This window comes from Branchiostoma floridae, chromosome 16 (genome assembly GCF_000003815.2).
Source record: "Branchiostoma floridae strain S238N-H82 chromosome 16, Bfl_VNyyK, whole genome shotgun sequence".
Taxonomy (NCBI): domain Eukaryota; kingdom Metazoa; phylum Chordata; class Leptocardii; order Amphioxiformes; family Branchiostomatidae; genus Branchiostoma; species Branchiostoma floridae.
Window position 1 is genome coordinate 7,860,337 of NC_049994.1, and position 19,212 is coordinate 7,879,548.

The following is a 19,212-nucleotide window of genomic DNA, read 5'->3' on the forward strand; positions in this document are numbered from 1 at the left end:
TTGTTGGCTCCTCTCCTTGGTACTGAAAACACAATAGTTGAACTCACTAAGGTTTCCGTTAGAAATTTCAAATATCTAACATCTTATCTGGCCTTTTTGTAGAACTGTTACTTTATGCTTTTTCAACTTTCCTTTAGGCTGCGGTGGTCTTCTGAGTGCTGATACTGATGGACAGCTGACTTCTCCTAACTATCCAAGCAACTATGAGAGTAATACAAACTGCAGCTGGATCATTTATGCCAGTGGATTAAGTAAGTGGGGAGAATTGAATTTTCAACTTTAAGCCCAAAACATAGTCCAATGTCTAAGTTTCATCATGTTTTTTTTTCTGATTTGATATCAATTAAGAAAGAATTTTTACTTAAGGTATGATAAGGCTATATGGTCATGTGTTACATGTAGGTCTGTCTGGTGGTTAGGGAAGAGAACTCAACGGTTCTTGATTCAAATCCCTAGTAGGCCCAATGTTGTGCTCTTTAGAAAGAAATTTAAAATCTTTTTCCTTAAAATGAGTACCTACTAGTTTATATAGCTTCCACTAGAGACATCCCTTGGATAGGACGTAAGGTCAGAGTTTCTATGATTGAGGAAAGCTACACCTTGAGCATGTTAGAGATTCCACTGAATTATCGAAAAGAGTAGGGGTCATTTGTTCAAATCTACAGTACTGTCTTCTGTAGCTTGTACTTGTAATGGCTACAGTGTACTAATCCTACATTGTAAATGCAGTTCCAGATTATGTGGTATCAATAATTGTGCGAATAACGGAAATCTTTGTTGTCTACTTCTCAGCTGAACATGTGACCCTGACCTTCACCCACATGGACACGGAGGACAACAACGGCGACTGTGGTGATGATTATGTGATGGTTCATGATGGAAACACACAGCAAGCTCCTATGATTGGTACGTCATTCACAGCATCAGTCAAGGCTGTTATTTGTCTGGAGGGTACTCTGGGGTTTATCAGAATATTGCTGCTGTATGACGGAACTGCTATCTATGAACATATGAATGTCCTGGGGGCAATATAATTATTTTTAGGGGTATCAGAAAAATTATTTGCAGAATCAGAACGCTTCCTTCTGGAGTTAGTTTGATGCATTAACCTTTAATTTTTAAAGTTAACATTACTAATACTGTGTTGCATCATATGAAATTTATAGTAGAAGACCATGTAAGGGTACCACAAGTGCAAAATGAGGTCTTGCTTGTGGACAGAGCATACAAAATATTGTACATACATGTAGCTCTTGGTACCAACCTAACCATGGAAGCCCATATGGTACTCTTACATGTAGTAGCCTATCTGATATGATAAAATACAGACTTGTCCGAACACTCCTTTGATCATTATCGCAGCCCTGATACGACGTAAAAATTTGGTATTTGTCAGGAAGTATTGAATGATTCAAAGGATACCAGCAATCTTCAGCTTTGAAATATTTTCCATCATTCTAAATTTCTACATGCTTTTGTGACTTTCAGGTACATATTGTGGTACCCGTATTCCCGCCCCCATTACGTCGCTTGGCCAGTACTTGACAGTGACCTTCACCTCGGATAACTCCATCCAGAGGAGTGGGTTCAGTGCACTCTACACCAAGTCTATCTCATGTAAGTAGATTCTTATGTGCAATTGAACTGTTATATATGAGGAGTAGGGTTAAAACTTTGCCTATAGGAAGTATAGTTAATTTTTTGACGTGTGTGCATCTGTCTGTGTGTGTCCAAATGTGTGTGCCTGTGTTTTTGTGTGTGTGTTAGTGCTCACGAATTTTCCTGTTAACACTATTTAGATTGTTAAGTATAGAAAAGGAAGACCTAATAGCATAGATACTACATAGTTACACTTTTCCCCTCTTTTTACACGTTTCTATCTATCTATTTTATGCATTTTTCTTGTACAAATGAATAAACAAACAAAATTGCAATACATCCGTAGTCTTGCTGCATTGTATCTTTATAGGACTAGAAGGGTTACGGAGCATCATGGGTATGGGGGTGAAGGCTGCCATCTGTGATTTCCTTGTTTTTGTCCCTTTAATTTTGAAGAGTATTAATGGAAAGACGTGTTTTGATCCCATAGCCTGTGGAGGAAACCTTATTGCAGAGCATGGTGCATTTAACAGTCCAGGGTACCCACAGAACTATCCTATCAACACGGAGTGTGTGTGGACCATCACAGCATCGCCTGGTAACAGGGTCCAAGTGTCATTCAGGTCAGTTACTGACAATAATACTTATGATATCAATTGTTACCAACTGGAGCAGGTCAGAATTGTTGTCTGGGAATATTGAAAAGTGATATTTGTAGCAGAGAGATGGAATATTTGAATTTGAAGGCCTATCTTGCAACTGCTTAAACACCAATGCTGACCTCCTGACCTGGCCTGCTACACCAACTTTGATTTGCGATTTCCTATTCTGATTAATGTTCAGTTGTTGTTCATATTTTGGTTTGCTGATTGTTTAGTTTCTCTTATTTGTTTTATGTTATTCTGTACAGGGCAGTGTGCTAAGTATTGAATGTGTTCAACTCCGTATTGAGAAAGCATAAATAGATAAATTTTAATAGATAAATAAATATAGGAAAAACTAAGATTTGGAAGATTAGAGAACATCGTGAGGAATATAACTATTCAATGAAATGAAAATTATTTTAATTATCTTCTTTGTAACAAAATTTTTCGAGGAGTTCAGACTTTGTCTGATTCAGACTTTAAATTAGATTTATTCAAAAGTTAATAGTTTATCTCTTCAACTTCTACACAGCTTGTTTGACCTGGAAAACCACAACACCTGTACGTATGATTACATCGAGATCCGCGAGGGAACGGACGACAGCGGCGCGCTGCTGGGACGGTTCTGCGGACAGACGGTACCGGCAAACGTCACCACCGGTCACCAGCTGTGGATCAAGTTCCGCTCCGACTACTCACTGACAGGCGCTGGCTTCATGGCACAGTACAGCATGTGTAAGGACAAGGAGAAATTTGTCATTAGAGTACTTAACATGTTATCAATGATAAGGATGTCCCTGTAGCTCAACTGGTAGCAGCCTCACAGTTGAGGTCCTGGCTAATGTACCAATTGGTTGGTAACTGGGAGACCCCGGTTTAATTCTTGATAGGGCCACCTCAGCTAGTTTGGGTTACAACTGTCTTTTGGAAGGGACATAAAATGGAGTCCATTGGTCATGGAGGTGCACATTGAAGGGATAGCGGCTGACCCTACAGTTGTGTGTCTGTGTGTGTGGGTGTGTGTGTGGGGGGGGGGGGGGGGGGGTCACAGGCTACTTGAAGGGGAAGGGCTACGAATCCCTCCCTGTGAAGTAACAATTATATTCATTAAGTATATGTCCTATAAATGTATGTTGGTAATGTATAGACCTATTATAGCCAATTTGCATTTGGATATACATGCACATGTACTTTAGAGTAAGGTAAAAATACCAGTCCTTGTACTTACTATAAATGCAGAAATGTTCGCGGTGGTTTTATGTTTCTGTTTTTTTGCGGTGGCTGCTTCACTGCGGCCTCAAAACCTTTGTGAACATTTTTCTTTTACAGTGTGACTTCAGGATATGACACTACATGTATTGCAAACTCAAAACCACTGCAAGCACTTCATTTTCCCACTTCCACAAAATTTATATTTTACAGTTTATTTATTTATTTATCATTAGGATTCTCCACACTGGAGGGTATGGCGGAACAGGTGTCAAAAGACACCTTTTCGAAGCCGCCATACCTTAAACATAACAATGATACATCAAATCATAATATACATAAAATACAAGAACAGATAACAGTTGTGTGTATTTGTTGCCTGTAGTTTTCAAAAGCGATATTGAAATTTATCTACTTTGTCCAAACAGTGCACGGTGGTGATCTGACTGGTCAAGCTGGACAGCTGGCCTCTCCACTCTACCCGCGCCAGTACCCCAACAACGTGGACTACATCTGGACAATCTCCGTTGGCTCGGGAATGCGGGTCCGCGTGGACTTTGTTCAAATGAACATGGAGGGTTTCCCTGGTCTGCCGGGGATACCAGTTACTTGTGCTTTTGATTGGCTGGAGGTAGGTATTGTACCTTTGTATAGTTAACCCTCACACTGCTAAAGGTAGCCATTTGGTGCCAAACTTATATTGGTTGGATTGTATTGTGCACAGCACCCAGAAGATAGAAATTTTTCAAAAGAATACAGAGATTCTAATGATGGTTCACCTTTATTCATAGGGTAACCTTCATTTATGTCCATTGTTTAAAAAAAAAGTGCAACATTTTGAAAATATTGACTCAATATCATTATATATCCTGTTGCTAATAAAAACAACAGATATAGGTTACCCTGCGATAAAGGTGAACTAGTGTTGATGATTCTGCGTCATGAATGTTTTTAGTAAAAGTCACCACAAACACAAAGTACAGTGCTTGCAAATTTTTCTGCATTTACTGTGCTTGATGTAAACTATAGATTTGTTTATGCTTATGATTAAAAACCTTGCTATCTAATGAAAAGGAATGATCTTGGCTACACAAATGTTTAACATTTTTATCATCAAGAGGATATATCATATAAACAGAAGGCTGGGAGGAAAATTTCAATCTGACTATGTTCATCCCCTGAAACTGCCTGTACATGTACCAAGATACAATCTTCTCAGAGTCTCTTTTCATGTGGCTAATCAGCAGGGAAAGGTTAAGATGTGAGAAATATTAAATTCAAGGAGTGTTGCCTAAAATCACATCTGTACACCAGTAGTAATGATTTTTGTTTTGCTTTGTTTCAACAGTTCCGAGATGGTCCCAACCCCACCTCTCCACTGATTGGAAACAGGCTGTGCAGCACTGTTCTTCCCTCGACTGTGTACAGCACCGGTAGTATTGTCCGTGTGGCCTTCCACACCGACTACAGTGTCACAGGCACTGGTTTCCTGTTCACCTGGCTGGCTGAGCCTTATGTTAGCCCTACTGGTCAACCTGCTACCATTGCACCAGGTATTTTAAGCTTAATGGTTGTACTGTGTAGAACTGCCACCTAGCAATTTCTACAGGAAATGCAACATTCAGTATCCAACTTGTACAGTGAATACGTGTAGATACTAGTACTCCTTTTGCTTTGTTTCAACCAAAGTGTCAGTGACTGTCAGTCACCTTTCTCAGGGGAATTCTGACTGGTTAACATTGTACTGCAGCGATAGGTGTCAGTACTGACAGACGTGGTCACAAAATGTTAAGTATTTGCTTAAAGAATGCCTGTATATATGTTGAATCTTTCTAGATTGACAGTACTATAAATATTGACTTGCAACCATTGTGCTGTGAGGGAATGCCACCTAGCAGTTTCTTGAAGTGCTGTTACAAATTTTATCTCTTTATGAACAGGTAATACCTCTACATGCAGTATCAACCGCACTGTTATAATCACACTGATGCAAAAATCATTGACATTTTCTAATCCAGAGTGTATTTGCATCTATAGGTTGTTTTAAGAAGAGAATAATTATATTCTTATGATTTCAATTCTGGTGCACAGTTAAGTGTAAAACTCTGACGACTATTCTCCAACAGGGGTGTGTGGCGGTGATGTAATAGCCGGCAGCTCCCCCCTCCCACTGGTCTCGCCTGGTTGGCCCAACGGCTACGACCACAACCTGGACTGCACCTGGACGATCCGCTCGCCAGCCGGCACTCACGTCCGCCTCACCTTCACTGGAATGAGCCTCGAGGCCCATGGAACCTGTAACTACGATGCTGTCACTGTTATAGATGGTAAGTAAGACACTTCTCCAGCAAAGAGTTTTTTCTTGTTACCACAACTGGATATTACAAGTGCATGCTTTTATTTTCTGTATTCAGTATGAAGAAAAAAAAGGATAAGGTAGCCTTCCGCTTGCTTAGGTAGTCATTTGATAGCAAATTGACAACAATATTTAAGTACTGCAATGATTGAGCCACTACTAGAGTGTAATTAAGCTGTGTACATGTAGACAATATTACATGTAGGAATAGACAGGATACAGTTCTGTATTTATAGGCATTAAAGTAAAATGTCTTGTATAAGAAAACTATTTCTTTCTTTCTTTTGATAAATAAGTTTTTCCCCATGTTTCAGAATGCATGAATGTATTCACAGCTTGCATAGTCAGACAGGAATCTTAGTAAGAAAGTAGTATCCAAAGTCATGAATTAATTCTCCTGTTTTTCCTTTTACTTCTAGGTGATAACCCCCAGCCCCCTAAAGGTGAAGTAGACCTGTGACTGTGTGTGTGTGGTTTTCTGTGTTTGTGTGAAACTTACTCACAAACTAACAAACTTTTCTGTTTGCATCCGGAGCCATTAACTTTGTTATTTTGCTTTTGAATTTGTGTGTTTTCGGGATTACCTAACTCACTAACGCATCTTTGGTGTGTGTGTGTGTGTGTTTGTGTGCACTAACTAACCTTCTAATATAGTAAGTGTGTATGTAAGTGTGTTGTTTGTGTTCTTGTGTGTGTGCTTGAGTGTGTGCAACCTAAACTTACTAATTTGTCATATTTGCAGGGCAGAGGATGGTGCAAAAACTGCAAACTAAATTTCATTGCATGATATTTTTGCAGATCTTGAACCATTTAAGCATGACATCAAATCCCACTTCCTATATATATGCATTGCTTGGGAAGCTCTATTAGGTAGAAATATTTATCAAAGACTTTGTCAAAAGATTTCTAGTGTTCATACTGGCAACTTGGTTGGAGCAGACGAGTGCATGGTTCAAAGTGTCCATCAGTTGTTTGTCTAATCATGTCTTTTCCAGTACAGCATGTGTTCTGCAAGTTGAAGATCATTTATTTTAAGTGTCTCCTAACAAATGCTGCTTCTTAATCTTAGACTATTTTATGTTCAGGCATTGTAGATATGCTTCCATGCACAATCGCTAGTATAAGAGCAGGAAATGTCTTAGAAAGTAAAAGTTACACAGAATCTACATTCTCGAAAATATACTTGTATTCTGGACCTTTTTGAGACATTCTGCAAACATGTCCTTTTTAGGTTGTACAATGTCTTGATAAGGTCTTTTTTGATGAGGACTTTATAATTGTCTTTTCAATCGTTCTGAAAAGTGTCTCATCAAATGACTTCCAACAGCTTTCCAAATACCTATTGTTCTGACCGATTGAGTCTCTGAGCAGAACCATATATGTGAAGAAAAAATCTATACTGCCAGTTTATAAAATGTAGATTACAGAGATGTTTTAACCATCTTTTGGTGCTGGCTTTTGTTAAAAAATATTTAATGTCCATTTAATATTTATAAGACATATTCAGCTCTTCAAGTGATTGGCCTGTGAACATTTGCTGTCCAATAACAAGTCGTCTTATTTTTGCATTTCCTAATTAGCGTAATATTTTTGTTTGTTTATAATTTTGCAGTGTTTTCCTTTTTGGTGCTATGTATGTAACCTGGGCTTCTCCTTATTTGTCCACTTATTTGGTTTTTTAGTTTTTTTTTAACTTATTTGTTTGATGTACTATGAACTTACAGGTGAGACCATCAACGACTCCCAACTCGGAAAGTTCTGCGGCCGACCCAACCCACTCCCTGGCCCGCTGGATTCCTCCCTCAATGCCATGGTCGTTCGCTTCACCTCCGACTATTCAGTTAACAGCACCGGATTCTCTGCGACATATCAAGCTGGTTAGTAATAGGTTATGGTTCATCAGTGCTACTGACTCATTGATTAATTGATTGATTGCAAAGGTAGTTACTTTACTTTCTTTAAGCATTTGTTAAATCTGAAGAAAAATGTGAATTGGACCCATTGACACACAATGGTATAAATAAGATTTAATGATGATGATGATATTTTTCTAAATGATCTCTGCAAGGTAAAGGTCAACCTGTTAGGCATTTATTTGTATGGACCCCATATCAAGTTATACTGGTATTTAAACTTAAGGCATTTGCATTTTGCACTTGGTCCTTTGTTACCTATACTACTAGTACTTTTTCTTACATCACGAGCTATATGCCACAAAAATGGCTAGTAACCTGGTTACCACTCTAAATATCATCACAATCTATCTGGAGGTTTTTAGCTACGATCCAGTTTTGGTTATGATCCATAAACACAGACAGACACACACACAGACACAAACACACACAAAAACATTACCTCAATTTTTTATGGTGAAAAGGATCCAACACAATTCTGTCTCTCTCACATAAATCAACAAATAGATGAACACAACAAAAACATGAACAACAAAAAAAGAATAAAGAATAAGATAAACAAATAAATCATTCTGATTCTCTTTCAGCGTGTGGCACTGCCATCAATGCCGACAGTGGTGCGTTCATGAGCCCCAACTTCCCTGGCAACTACCCTAACAACCTGGACTGTGGCTGGCCAATCACTGTGTCCAGCGGTATGACAATCAGCCTCACATTCGACAACACATTCAACATCCAAGGAAGTGCTGGGAACTGCGGTGGAGACTATCTGATGGTAATTTATGTCATTCATGAGATGAAGTTGTAAATTTTTTTTTTTCAGCATCCTAGCAAAGAACAGATTTTGAGAGTACTGTAGTTTCGCATCCAAAGTACATGATACAGTACACACAAATACAATGTGCACACTCTGTGTGCTATATAAATATGAAAACAGTGTGTGTGTGTGTGTGTGTGTTTGTGTATTTGTGCATGACATTGTGTCTCCTTCTATGTATGTACAGTGGAAGCCAGTTAATTGCACGTCGGATAAATGCACACTTCGGTCAATTGCACGAAATCTCCAAATCCTGTGGCGGTGCGGTCCAACTGGGTAACTTCGCATTATCGCACATGTCGGATAATTGCACAGAATTCACTGGCAAATCGGGTGTGCAATTAAGCGGCTTCCACTGTATTGGATTAAACAAGATCCATAGAAAACTGTAATTAGTTTCAACACCCCCGCAGCCATGCCAAAAATCACACTTTTTGAAGACATAACTTCCCAACTGAATTATCACAGGAAACATATTCTAATCAGGAGGAAAAGGTATTTTTAATACATATTTCAACCTTTCTTCCCATACAGCTGCTAAACGGAGACCAAGCAGACTCCCCACCACTCCTTCCACCCGGTAACAGCGGAGACGGTAAATACTGCGGCAGCTCCGCACCAACCAACCTCCCTCAGACCGGCAGCAACCGGCTCTACGCTCGCTTCGTGTCGGACGGAAGTGGATCGTCCTCTGGTTTCAAGGTCAACTTCCAAGCTCAAGGACAGGGTAAGTGTAATAAGTATCAGTATGTACATTTAAGATTCACTTTGAACTGTCCTATCTACTCAGTATTGCACGCAATCTTTGTTCTCTCAAGCCATTTAAGATGTTGGCCTATACATTGATTTAGCTGGAACCCATTCTATTCCTGTCTCAGTCCTGTCATTCGTTGCATCTGAGCACGAATATGACTTTCTTGCCGTAAGTTTTTTCTAAAACTATTATAATAGTTGGCTGGGGCAGACAGTTAAGAATACTGTCGCAACTTCACCAACTTTTACATCCACTATAAGGAATGCTATGCCTTAGGTCACATTTGCACCTGGCCATAATGTTTGCAGAAACAAAAAATAACAGAATTTTTCAATGAATATACGGAAATTATGGTGATGACTTTTCTTTGCGTTCTGCGTGTTCTGTTGTCTTTTATATTGCATTTTTTGTTCCCAAAAGCTGCCCAACCAGAAATTTGGCCACAGCATTAACTAATGTAGGATGGCACTCAGGCTAGTTCTACTTGTAGTGCATAAACTGTGACTAATACATTATTTTGTTAATTACACAGCTTGTGGAGGCAGTTTGACTCTCACCAACTCAGTAACAGAAGGGTTCATCATGTCCCCTGGTTACCCGGGCAACTACCCTGTCAACATCGACTGTTTCTGGACCATCACCGCTCCGTCAGCCATTCAACTGGACTTTGTGGAGACGTTCTACATCGAACCTCATCCAAAGTATGTGTCTTATTTCTTATTTCTTACTACAGTCAAACCTTCTACCATGGCCACTCATGGGACTGGCCAAATTTGGCCACTATAGACAGATGACCACAATACAGAGACGTCCACTAAATGGAGAAAATGCTGATCAATTAACCAAAAGCCACACCAAACCTTCTGCTACTGTAAAAATGATTGATATCACCCATTTGCGACCTCAAAAACTTTTTAAACTAATGGTTGGTTGGACTAGGTGATTTTGTTTTGAAAATAGACAAATTTGAATACCAGGATTATTCAAGATTTGCAGTTATTTTAACGATTTCAGAGCCATGCTACTTTATTAATTATTTCTTTCTTCATTTTCTAGTTGCCAGTATGATTTCGTACAAGTGTTTGAGGGAGACGCCCTTACCTCGCCTTCCCTGGGGACGTTCTGTGGAACCACCCTTCCCCAGACAGTGCGTACGGTCGGCAACACCATGATGGTTCACTTCCGCACGGACACCAGTGTGCAGCATGCTGGGTTCAAGGCCAAGTACAGCATTGGTAAGTACTGTTGTCTGGTGTTAGGTAATGAATTTGATGTTGAATTTCGAGAGTTGGTCATGTAATGCTACTTGACCTTAATCTGTGGGGTAACCTAGATGGAATTTCGTTGTTTTCGATAACTGGGTATTTGGAGAATTCATGTCAACGACGTGGGCTTCAAATGTCAACATTTTCAAAATATTGTAATGCTCCATCTACTTAACCATCTCAAAATACCCTATTTTTATATACAATGTACAACAGATGTAGGTTACCCTAAGGATAAAGGTGAATTAGCATTACATGTATAGTTTTATAGATATAGAATAGAACAGTGTACACCATATTATCTGAGGTACCAGTCCAACTGCTGTTAGATAGCCAGACTGTCAGAGGGTGATACAAAATGCTGGAGAACTTGGACAGAGTGTGATGCAGAAAGCACTGTGTTGTATTTTATTTTATGTCATACCTGTGCAAGAAAACATGTTTCAATGCAAAATGCACCAGAAGTTGAAAAGATATGATGTCTTCTTTCTATATTGTCGCCTTCAAATGCATGCAGACCAAGGAAATACATTAGGTTGCTGTTGGGCTTTACAGGAATGCAATGTTGTTGTTTTTTTTAAAGTATGGCTAAAATGATTGATGTACCGGTATTTTGTCTCCCTACAGCCACTTGTGGTGGACGCCTGACCGGTGACTCAGGAACAATCACGAGCCCCGCCTACCCCAGTAACTACGCAAACAACCTGGACTGTGAGTGGCTCCTGCAGGGCCCCACCGGTCACTACGTCACCTTCACGTTCGCTGACCAGTTCAACGTCCAGGGCTCGTCAGGAAACTGTGGAAGCCAGGACTATCTGGAGATCAGGGATGGCATCAACTCAACTGGTTAGTCAGTTCAAATCCTTTTCATAACTTTCCAATCTCTATTTCGATAGCCTTTTGGCCACACAGGCCACTACATTGTATAGTAGGCATAGGAGGCTATTCCACTTTCAGGCTACTAGTAGGAGGAGGCTAGTCCATTTCATTCCCTTTATATTAAATGGTAAGGTGTAAGCCTGTAACGTTATACATGTAAGGCTTAGGTCACATTTCCAAACCGGGGCCTGGCCAGGATGTTTAAGGAAAAGAAAAATCAAATTGTATTTATTACCAAGAAATATACACATATCATGTACATGAATCGTATTTTTACATTTTGTGTATGTTAATGTCTTGTAGATCATTCTTTTCGCTCCCGAAAGCTTCCCGGCCTGGCCCCAGATTGGAAATGTGACCTAAGCCTAAGTGGGGTCATGTAGTGTTACTGTAGGGTGTTTGGACCAGAACCAAGAGGTCCTGGGATCGAATCCTATCATGCTATCAATCTTATGCCCTTGGGAAAGGTACAAAATACAATTTTCCTCACTCCACTCTGGTGTAAAAAATGGGTACCTGACTTTGGTTTAGGGCGTAAAAGGCAGTGGAAGGAGAGGGATGGGCACTGTCTTTCAATACTGTGCCCCTGACACAGTGATTAACAACCCACTGCCCCTATAGACTCAAACAGGCTATGGGACTACCTAATATACCTTGTATTAATTATACTGTACTTTTTTGGGGACTACCTTTACCTACCTTTACTATACAGAATATTCTTTTAATGCTGGTTTTGTTTCATTTGTGGTCAGCTCCCGCCCTTGGTCAGTACTGTGGTTCCAGTGCTCCGGCCAGTGTGGACACCTCGGACAGCTACGCATACATCAGGTTCCGCACGGATGGCAGCGGTCAGGCACCTGGCTTCAGTATGACATGGCAGGCTAGTGTGGAATGTATGTATGAATTTGTTTTAGCATTATCGAGTTATTTCAGATAATTACCATAATTTTTTCTAATTTTTACAGGAACTTGGTCTTAGAAGGAAAAAGCATTATTTGCATTCCATGGTTCAAGCAATTCTTTAGTACAGTTGAATATGTTGGAAACACATTTGGGGTGTTGTATGTTGGAGTTTATAAGTAAGTATAAACATAAAACCACCACAACTAAGTATATAAATGAATAATACCTACATGGTGCTGAAATGCCTTCCTTTGAATATCAACCTTTTAACCTTTTTCCTGATACCACAAGATGAGTGCAGATTTAGTATTAAATGGCTACCTTAGTTGGACAAAGGTTAAATACAATCTTTATTGACACGAAAAAAGTACAGCGACTTTCGTAAGGTCTACATGTATAACAACTACTTACAGTACAACTAAACATATATATATGGATATCTATAGGTATGGATACATCAACATAAAGGGTCTAGCATGTCATTTACACTATTGGTTCTACGGTATAAACAATCGTGGATATATTTGCCTACTTGTACACAATGTGGATTATCGCCTCCCAGAATGTACTTGATAAAGAAAAATAGGCGTGATCATACCCACATGGTGCTGAAATGCCTTCCATTTGATAACACCTCTTTAACCTTTTCCCTACTGCCTTACCCCACATCGAATGCAGATATGCTGCCAAATGGCTACCTTAGTTGCACAAAGGTTAAAGTTAAATAAAGTTGATAATACCCACATGGTGCTGAAATGCCTTCCATGAATAGCACCTCTTTAACCTTTTCCTTGCTGTCTGACCCCAAAATGAATGCAGATTTTGTACCAAATGGCTACCTTAGTTGGACAAAGCTTAAAGATGAACAAAATTGATCATACTAACATGGTGCTGAAATGCCTTCCATTGGATAGCACCTCTTAAACACTGTCCCCACTGGCTTACCCCACAATGAATTCAGATTTGGTACCAATTGGCTACCTTATTTGGACAAAGGTTAAAGATAAATAAAATTAATCATACCCACATGGTACTGAAATGCCTTCTTTTGAAAAGAACCTCTTTAATCTTATCCATACTGCCTAATCCCAATACAATTCTTTTATTGTGATACCCTTAAGGTCTATATTAAGGCCAAGTCTTCCTGTGTTCGAACAACAGAAGCATAGTATACACTACAGACATATACACTACAGACATATATGTATATACACACATACATATATATATATACACAGATTACAGATTAACTGAAACATACAAATTGTGACTTAAATATACATGATAAAATACTATTATCTTGGGAACAGCTAGTGGATTACCTTCGGAAGTTTGAGAATGTGGACATTGATTTGATGTTTGGTGGTAGGGTCTTCCAGAGTTTGATGGCACGATAGAGCAAAATTAACTTTTTGGCTTAGGTATTGAAAAAAAATTTATTGTTTTGTTTCCTCAGCCTGTGGTGGCCAGCTGACCACGCCCACTGGTACGTTTACCTCGCCCAACTTCCCGGGACAGTACCCGCACTCCCGCCGCTGCCTCTGGCAGATCACGGTACCGCAGGGACGGCGAATCACGCTGACCTTCAACGCTTTCAACATCGAGAACCACAGCAGCTGCAGATATGACTACATCGCTGTGAGTACATGTAGATTCATTCAGCTCCAGGGCTCTAGCCAGCGTCCGTTTTTCCGTCAATTGACGGAAATGTGCTGCGTCTGACGGAAAAATTTTAAAACCAATCCGTCAACCTTGACGGACAAAAATCCTTGGTGGAAGCTACAGGCGGCTTGGGGACGCTGTCCACGGCCGTAAAAGCCACACGCTGTTTGTTTTGCTATTGTTATGATTGTTGACAATGTGTGTCGGCGCCCTTTCGCATAAGATAATCTCATTAAAACCCGTTTTTCAAGGTCTCAGTTCAGTCCTTCTTATTAATTTTCGCGGTTTTCGCGACGATTGTAATTGGCTGACGGAAAAAAATTTCGAGCTGGCTAAAGCCCTGTTCAGCTCTCTCTGATTTACAAACTTGGTTAAGGTGGCAAGATGGACTCATATAGGGTTGCTGACTTAGGATCCTTGGGAAGGCCTAATTTCCAACATTTGCGTGCTACACATGAGCAATGCTGTAACTTTGGGGGGATACCCTTTGTATCTAGGCACAGCACACGTCCTCTATTTGTATGCTAGATACATCAGGGCTTGGCAGTTTAAGGGTTTTAAAAGATGTACCAATGCAACATTAGTAATACCGAGGTATAGACATTTCCAATACGGAAGTGTTCAAGACAATCTTTAAAAGGCCTCCGTAACAGCATTTTTTTTTAATGTGGCGGTATTATGGCACCTGGTGGAATTATGAGAGTTAATGTCAACAGTTTTTACTTTATTTTTTTTCTAATTCCATTGTTGTTTATTGTATATTTACAATAGTACAAAAAGGCTTATGGATTACAGTAATATTTCTTACTCACTACTTGTGTTCCCTTGCACAGGTTTACAATGGCGTCACCCCCAGCTCCCCCTTCATGACCAGACTGTGTGGTGAGACCCCTCCCACCCCTGTGGAGTCCACCGGGAACACCATGACTGTGGTCTTCCAAACGGACGGCTCCGTCAGCAACGGAGGCTTCAGCGCCACTTACTCCTCCAACCAGCTTGCAAGTAAGAAACTGTTTATACAGTCATACGATCGTTGTGTTCTTTGAATAACCGTGCACGTGCCCTCCAAAATTTGGTCTTGCTGTTATGGAAAAGGCTGTCTTAGATTAGTTAGAACCTTGTCGGCTGTTGTTTCTGGCGCAGCCTTCATGGAAATTCCACAACATTAAAATCGTATGACAGCCTATGATATGTGTGATGATGCCTTTAGTACCTAAGCAGCTCTATTCGTTAAGGTAGAAGCAAATACATCTTCTGCAAGTGTTGGTATAGCCAAAAAGCAGAGTTTTTATTTTGATTGATTAGCAGAGTTTACATTTCTATGGACTACGAAAACTGCTTGCATCACAGGTGGCAAAAAAATTCTTACAAAATTCAAATGACTGAAATTAATGAATTTAAAAAGAGAATGGACCTTGCAATGTATACTGGATTAAAACAGCTTGAAATCCCTAATTTGTAGAATTTCATGGTAGCATTTTCCATTGTATGTTAAAAAAAAAATTTCCTTTTTATTTCTAGTCTGGGAGGAGATTCTCAGAAGCTGTTTTCACCACGAAAGCAAAAAAATTGTCCTGTCGAAGACAATTTAATCAAATATTTTGATTGACACCTTTCAGCTTGTGGTGGGATCCTGAGCGGTCCTCCCGGAGGCGGCACCATCACTTCTCCTAACTATGGCAACGGTAACTATAGCAACAGCCAGGAGTGCATCTGGACCATCAACAACCCCAACCCCATCAACTCCTCCGTGGTGCTGCAGTTTACTGACTTTGAGCTGGAGACGCACGGAAGTTGTCAGTACGACTTCCTCGAGATACGTGCAGGTGAGATATTCCTTCGTTCATTCACCTGTCCGTTTCATCAATTCATTCACTGCTTGGCTACATATTTTGACTCTAGACGCAAAAGTAAAATGTGCAGGTGTGGTATCCAGTTATTCTTTCAATCACTCATTCACCTGTCCATTTCATTGTTTGCTACACATTTTGACTTAAACATGCAAAAATGAAATGCGTGGTCTTGTTTCATGCACACAATGTTCTCATGTACATTGTACATGTACATGCCAAGTTGAAGACAACTTTTGAGTTTCGTTGATTTTGAAGAATAAAGGATGTCTTTTGTACAATTAACTGTACAAATATTAAGTTCATTTATTTTTGCAGTGGCCTGATTTTATAGTAGAAGGAGAAAGAAGACTTTTGTTGGGTTTCAGTTAATGATTTGATTTGATGTATTCCAGTACATTTTGTATACGTACTGTATTAATACATTGGAGGTATAATTTCCTGGTTTCCTAAATTTCACTTTGGAGAGGTACAAAAATGTAGAAACAAAACTTCCACAAACATTTCAAGATTTACTGTATCCATCCAAACTATTAATGGCTTTATTCTTGGTCTCTCCAGGTGGAGATATGAATAGTTTCCTCCTGAGTCGCCTGTGTGGTGCAGACACCCCTCCCACCATCGCCGTGCCCACTAACCAAGTCTGGATCCAGTTTGTGTCTGACTTCTCAATAGTCCATCCTGGCTTCAGTCTCACCTACAGCTTCTCTAGTAAGTTATTATTAAGTTTCAAAATATGATCATTTGTGGTAGTTTTACGTGGAAAAATGGTAATGCAATAATTATTGTTTTTACTGTACAGTCCAACCTGTTCATAGTGATTCTGAATAAAGTTGAACTGTAGTTTCCAACACAAGAAACCGTACTTAGTACCCAAATTTGCCGTAGTCTTTGTCAAGTAATGGATGATCCACTGCTTCTGTTACGTCAAGTTATGTAGATAGCACACATGACCAGTTGAGCAGTGGATCATAAGTGGCAGAAAGTCTATGGTGCCTCCATCTCTGTTGAGAGATGGGTGTAAATCCTGTTGTAGACAGAAGTCTGGTTCAAAGAGGAGATCCTCTTTGTCAATGTCAGTAAATATTTGGGGAGATATTCTTATGTCAGAAATTACAGTAACTTTATTCAGAATGACTTCTACCAACAGATGAAATAAAAAAAAATTAGATTTCAAGTTAACACTGAAGACATGTACAAATGTAAATTCACACACGATCCTTCATTTTCTAGCCTGTGGTGGTGTTTTGGATGGCACCAGTGGCACTATAACCAGCCCCAACTATCCCAACAACTACGACCACAACGACTTCTGTACATGGCTCATCAGGGCTCCAGAAGGACAGACTATATCGGTAAAAATAACAGCACTTTGAGTTTTTTTTTATGTTACTCTGAAAATGTTTTTGTGAAGTAACATAGTAGTACCTTCCAATTGCTCTCGAATTATGCTCCCATCTTTCCATGGCCTACCTCTCTTTCTTCTTCCCTGGACGGTTCCTTGCATGATGGTTTTGGCTATATATAGTGCCGATGACCGTGACATGTGCACGTGGCCGCACCACTTCAGTTTTCTTTTCTTTACTGTGATTAGGGGATCTTCGTATGGAACAATGTTTTGCTTGACTCTATTTTGCTTGACTGAACTGAAGTCAAGGTCCTCATCGACTTCCGATGGACGAACATGATTTTGTGATTTGAGCATTTGAGATGCGGTTGCTGTATGTAATCCCTAGAATCTTCTGGAAGCATTTCATCTCATTGTCTGTATTCTTTTCCCTAGATCTGTTACTGATTTTTACTTTGTTCTTTCCAGATTACATTCACAGACTTTGCAATGGAGAACCATCCCAACTGTGACTTTGACTACCTAACGATCTACAACGGTGCCAGCGTCACTTCCCCGCAGATTGGTAGATACTGCGGAACGGCAAGCCCGCGATCTTTCACGTCTGGAAGCAGGTATTTGTTGCTGTACTTCCAGACGGACGTCAGCGCATCAGCCAGGGGCTTCAGGGCTACCTACACTACGGATGGTTTGGGTTAGTATAAAGTTTTCTTTAGCTTTTATCTAAAAAATACTATAAGTGCATTTTAGTTCACGAGGATTTTGTATAAATTTGCTTCGGCGGAAAAATGTAGTGTTCGCGGTAGTGTTCGCGGTCGATAAACTATAAATACATACTGTGATGGAAAAATATTTGATGTGGTCTTAAGTTTGCAGTGAAGGCACCATCAAGAAAACCAAGAACATAAAACCACTGAGAACATTTCTGTGTTACAATCTTTTGATTTCTATAAGAGAGTATTGCAGGACTTTGTATCTTAAATCTTTATATTTCAGTATTTTAGAAGGCTATTGCAGGAATTTGAATTGAAATCTATTTTTTTTTGTTAGAAAGAATATCATTGCTTGTATTGAAATCTTAAGATTACTATTGGAAAGAATATTACAGGAGATTGTATGATGATCCTTTGATTACTGTTGGAAATACATTGTAGATAAATTAGATTTTTTGCTGGTATAATTTCTGCTTTCTTTTCTTGCATGGATTTTGAATTATTATTCTTTTTGTCCTGAAACAAAATTAGGATGTGGAGGTATCCTCCATGGCAACACTGGAACCCTCATGAGTCCCAACTACCCCCAGAACTACCCTCACAACCTGGAGTGTGAGTGGACCATCAATGTGGACCCCGGCTACCACGTGTCGCTCAACTTTGATCCCAACTTCTTCATCGAAGCTCACAGCGCCTGTGTCTATGACTACGTCATGGTAGGTGGAAGTAGACAGTTAAGATAACTGTAAATTACTGTATTTTTACAGGGGTTTAATTCCCGGGTAAGTGTGGAAAGGAATCCAAGGTTTTTGCCGTATTTTGTGGCAATGAAAGACGACAGTACCCACTCAATAAACCATCTAATTCATCAAATATTGTATATTACTCTCTCTAGTCTGTATCATCCTAAGTAGCAAGATACCATTTTATAGTTAATATAAAATTGTCAAAAATATTGTGGGTACAATATCCTACAATGTAACGCTAGTTCACCTTTATTCGTGGGGTGACCTTTATCCGTTGTCTTTAAAAACAGCATATTTAGGAGTATTCAGTCTGCTGACAGTGGTTTCAAATTTGCAATATTTTCAAAATGTTCCGATTTGAAACCACCGTCCGTCGACTTCATACCCCTAAATACTTTTTTTGCAAACAACAAATATAGGTTACCCTCGGATAAAGGTGAACTAACGTTAGCTCTCACAATGCTAAAAGACTGTATTGACTAATGACTAAATCAGCCTACATGTACAGAAGACACAAGTATGCAGGTACTTGTATACTTGATTATATGGCTAGT

At 39.6% G+C, this 19,212-nt stretch overlaps 1 protein-coding gene across 6 annotated transcripts in view; it reads left to right on the top strand.

Moving 5' to 3' along the window:
• Positions 1–19,212, top strand: part of LOC118403086 (cubilin-like) — a 73,122-nt gene that overhangs the window by 41,177 nt on the left and 12,733 nt on the right. For 5 of the 6 annotated variants that reach the window (XM_035801546.1, XM_035801543.1, XM_035801542.1 and 2 more), the window contains 23 exons: positions 138–251; positions 793–906; positions 1,489–1,617; positions 2,090–2,222; positions 2,776–2,978; positions 3,881–4,083; positions 4,801–5,005; positions 5,579–5,779; positions 6,228–6,251; positions 7,533–7,685; positions 8,309–8,496; positions 9,073–9,265; positions 9,825–9,993; positions 10,349–10,527; positions 11,185–11,403; positions 12,189–12,329; positions 13,796–13,977; positions 14,835–15,003; positions 15,621–15,827; positions 16,413–16,562; positions 17,085–17,206; positions 17,668–17,893; positions 18,444–18,628. In XM_035801546.1, coding sequence (XP_035657439.1) covers positions 138–251; positions 793–906; positions 1,489–1,617; positions 2,090–2,222; positions 2,776–2,978; positions 3,881–4,083; positions 4,801–5,005; positions 5,579–5,779; positions 6,228–6,251; positions 7,533–7,685; positions 8,309–8,496; positions 9,073–9,265; positions 9,825–9,993; positions 10,349–10,527; positions 11,185–11,403; positions 12,189–12,329; positions 13,796–13,977; positions 14,835–15,003; positions 15,621–15,827; positions 16,413–16,562; positions 17,085–17,206; positions 17,668–17,893; positions 18,444–18,628 — 3,809 coding nt within the window. The remainder of the gene's footprint in view (positions 1–137; positions 252–792; positions 907–1,488; positions 1,618–2,089; positions 2,223–2,775; positions 2,979–3,880; positions 4,084–4,800; positions 5,006–5,578; positions 5,780–6,227; positions 6,252–7,532; positions 7,686–8,308; positions 8,497–9,072; positions 9,266–9,824; positions 9,994–10,348; positions 10,528–11,184; positions 11,404–12,188; positions 12,330–13,795; positions 13,978–14,834; positions 15,004–15,620; positions 15,828–16,412; positions 16,563–17,084; positions 17,207–17,667; positions 17,894–18,443; positions 18,629–19,212) is intronic. The other variant, XM_035801545.1, reaches the window with a different exon arrangement.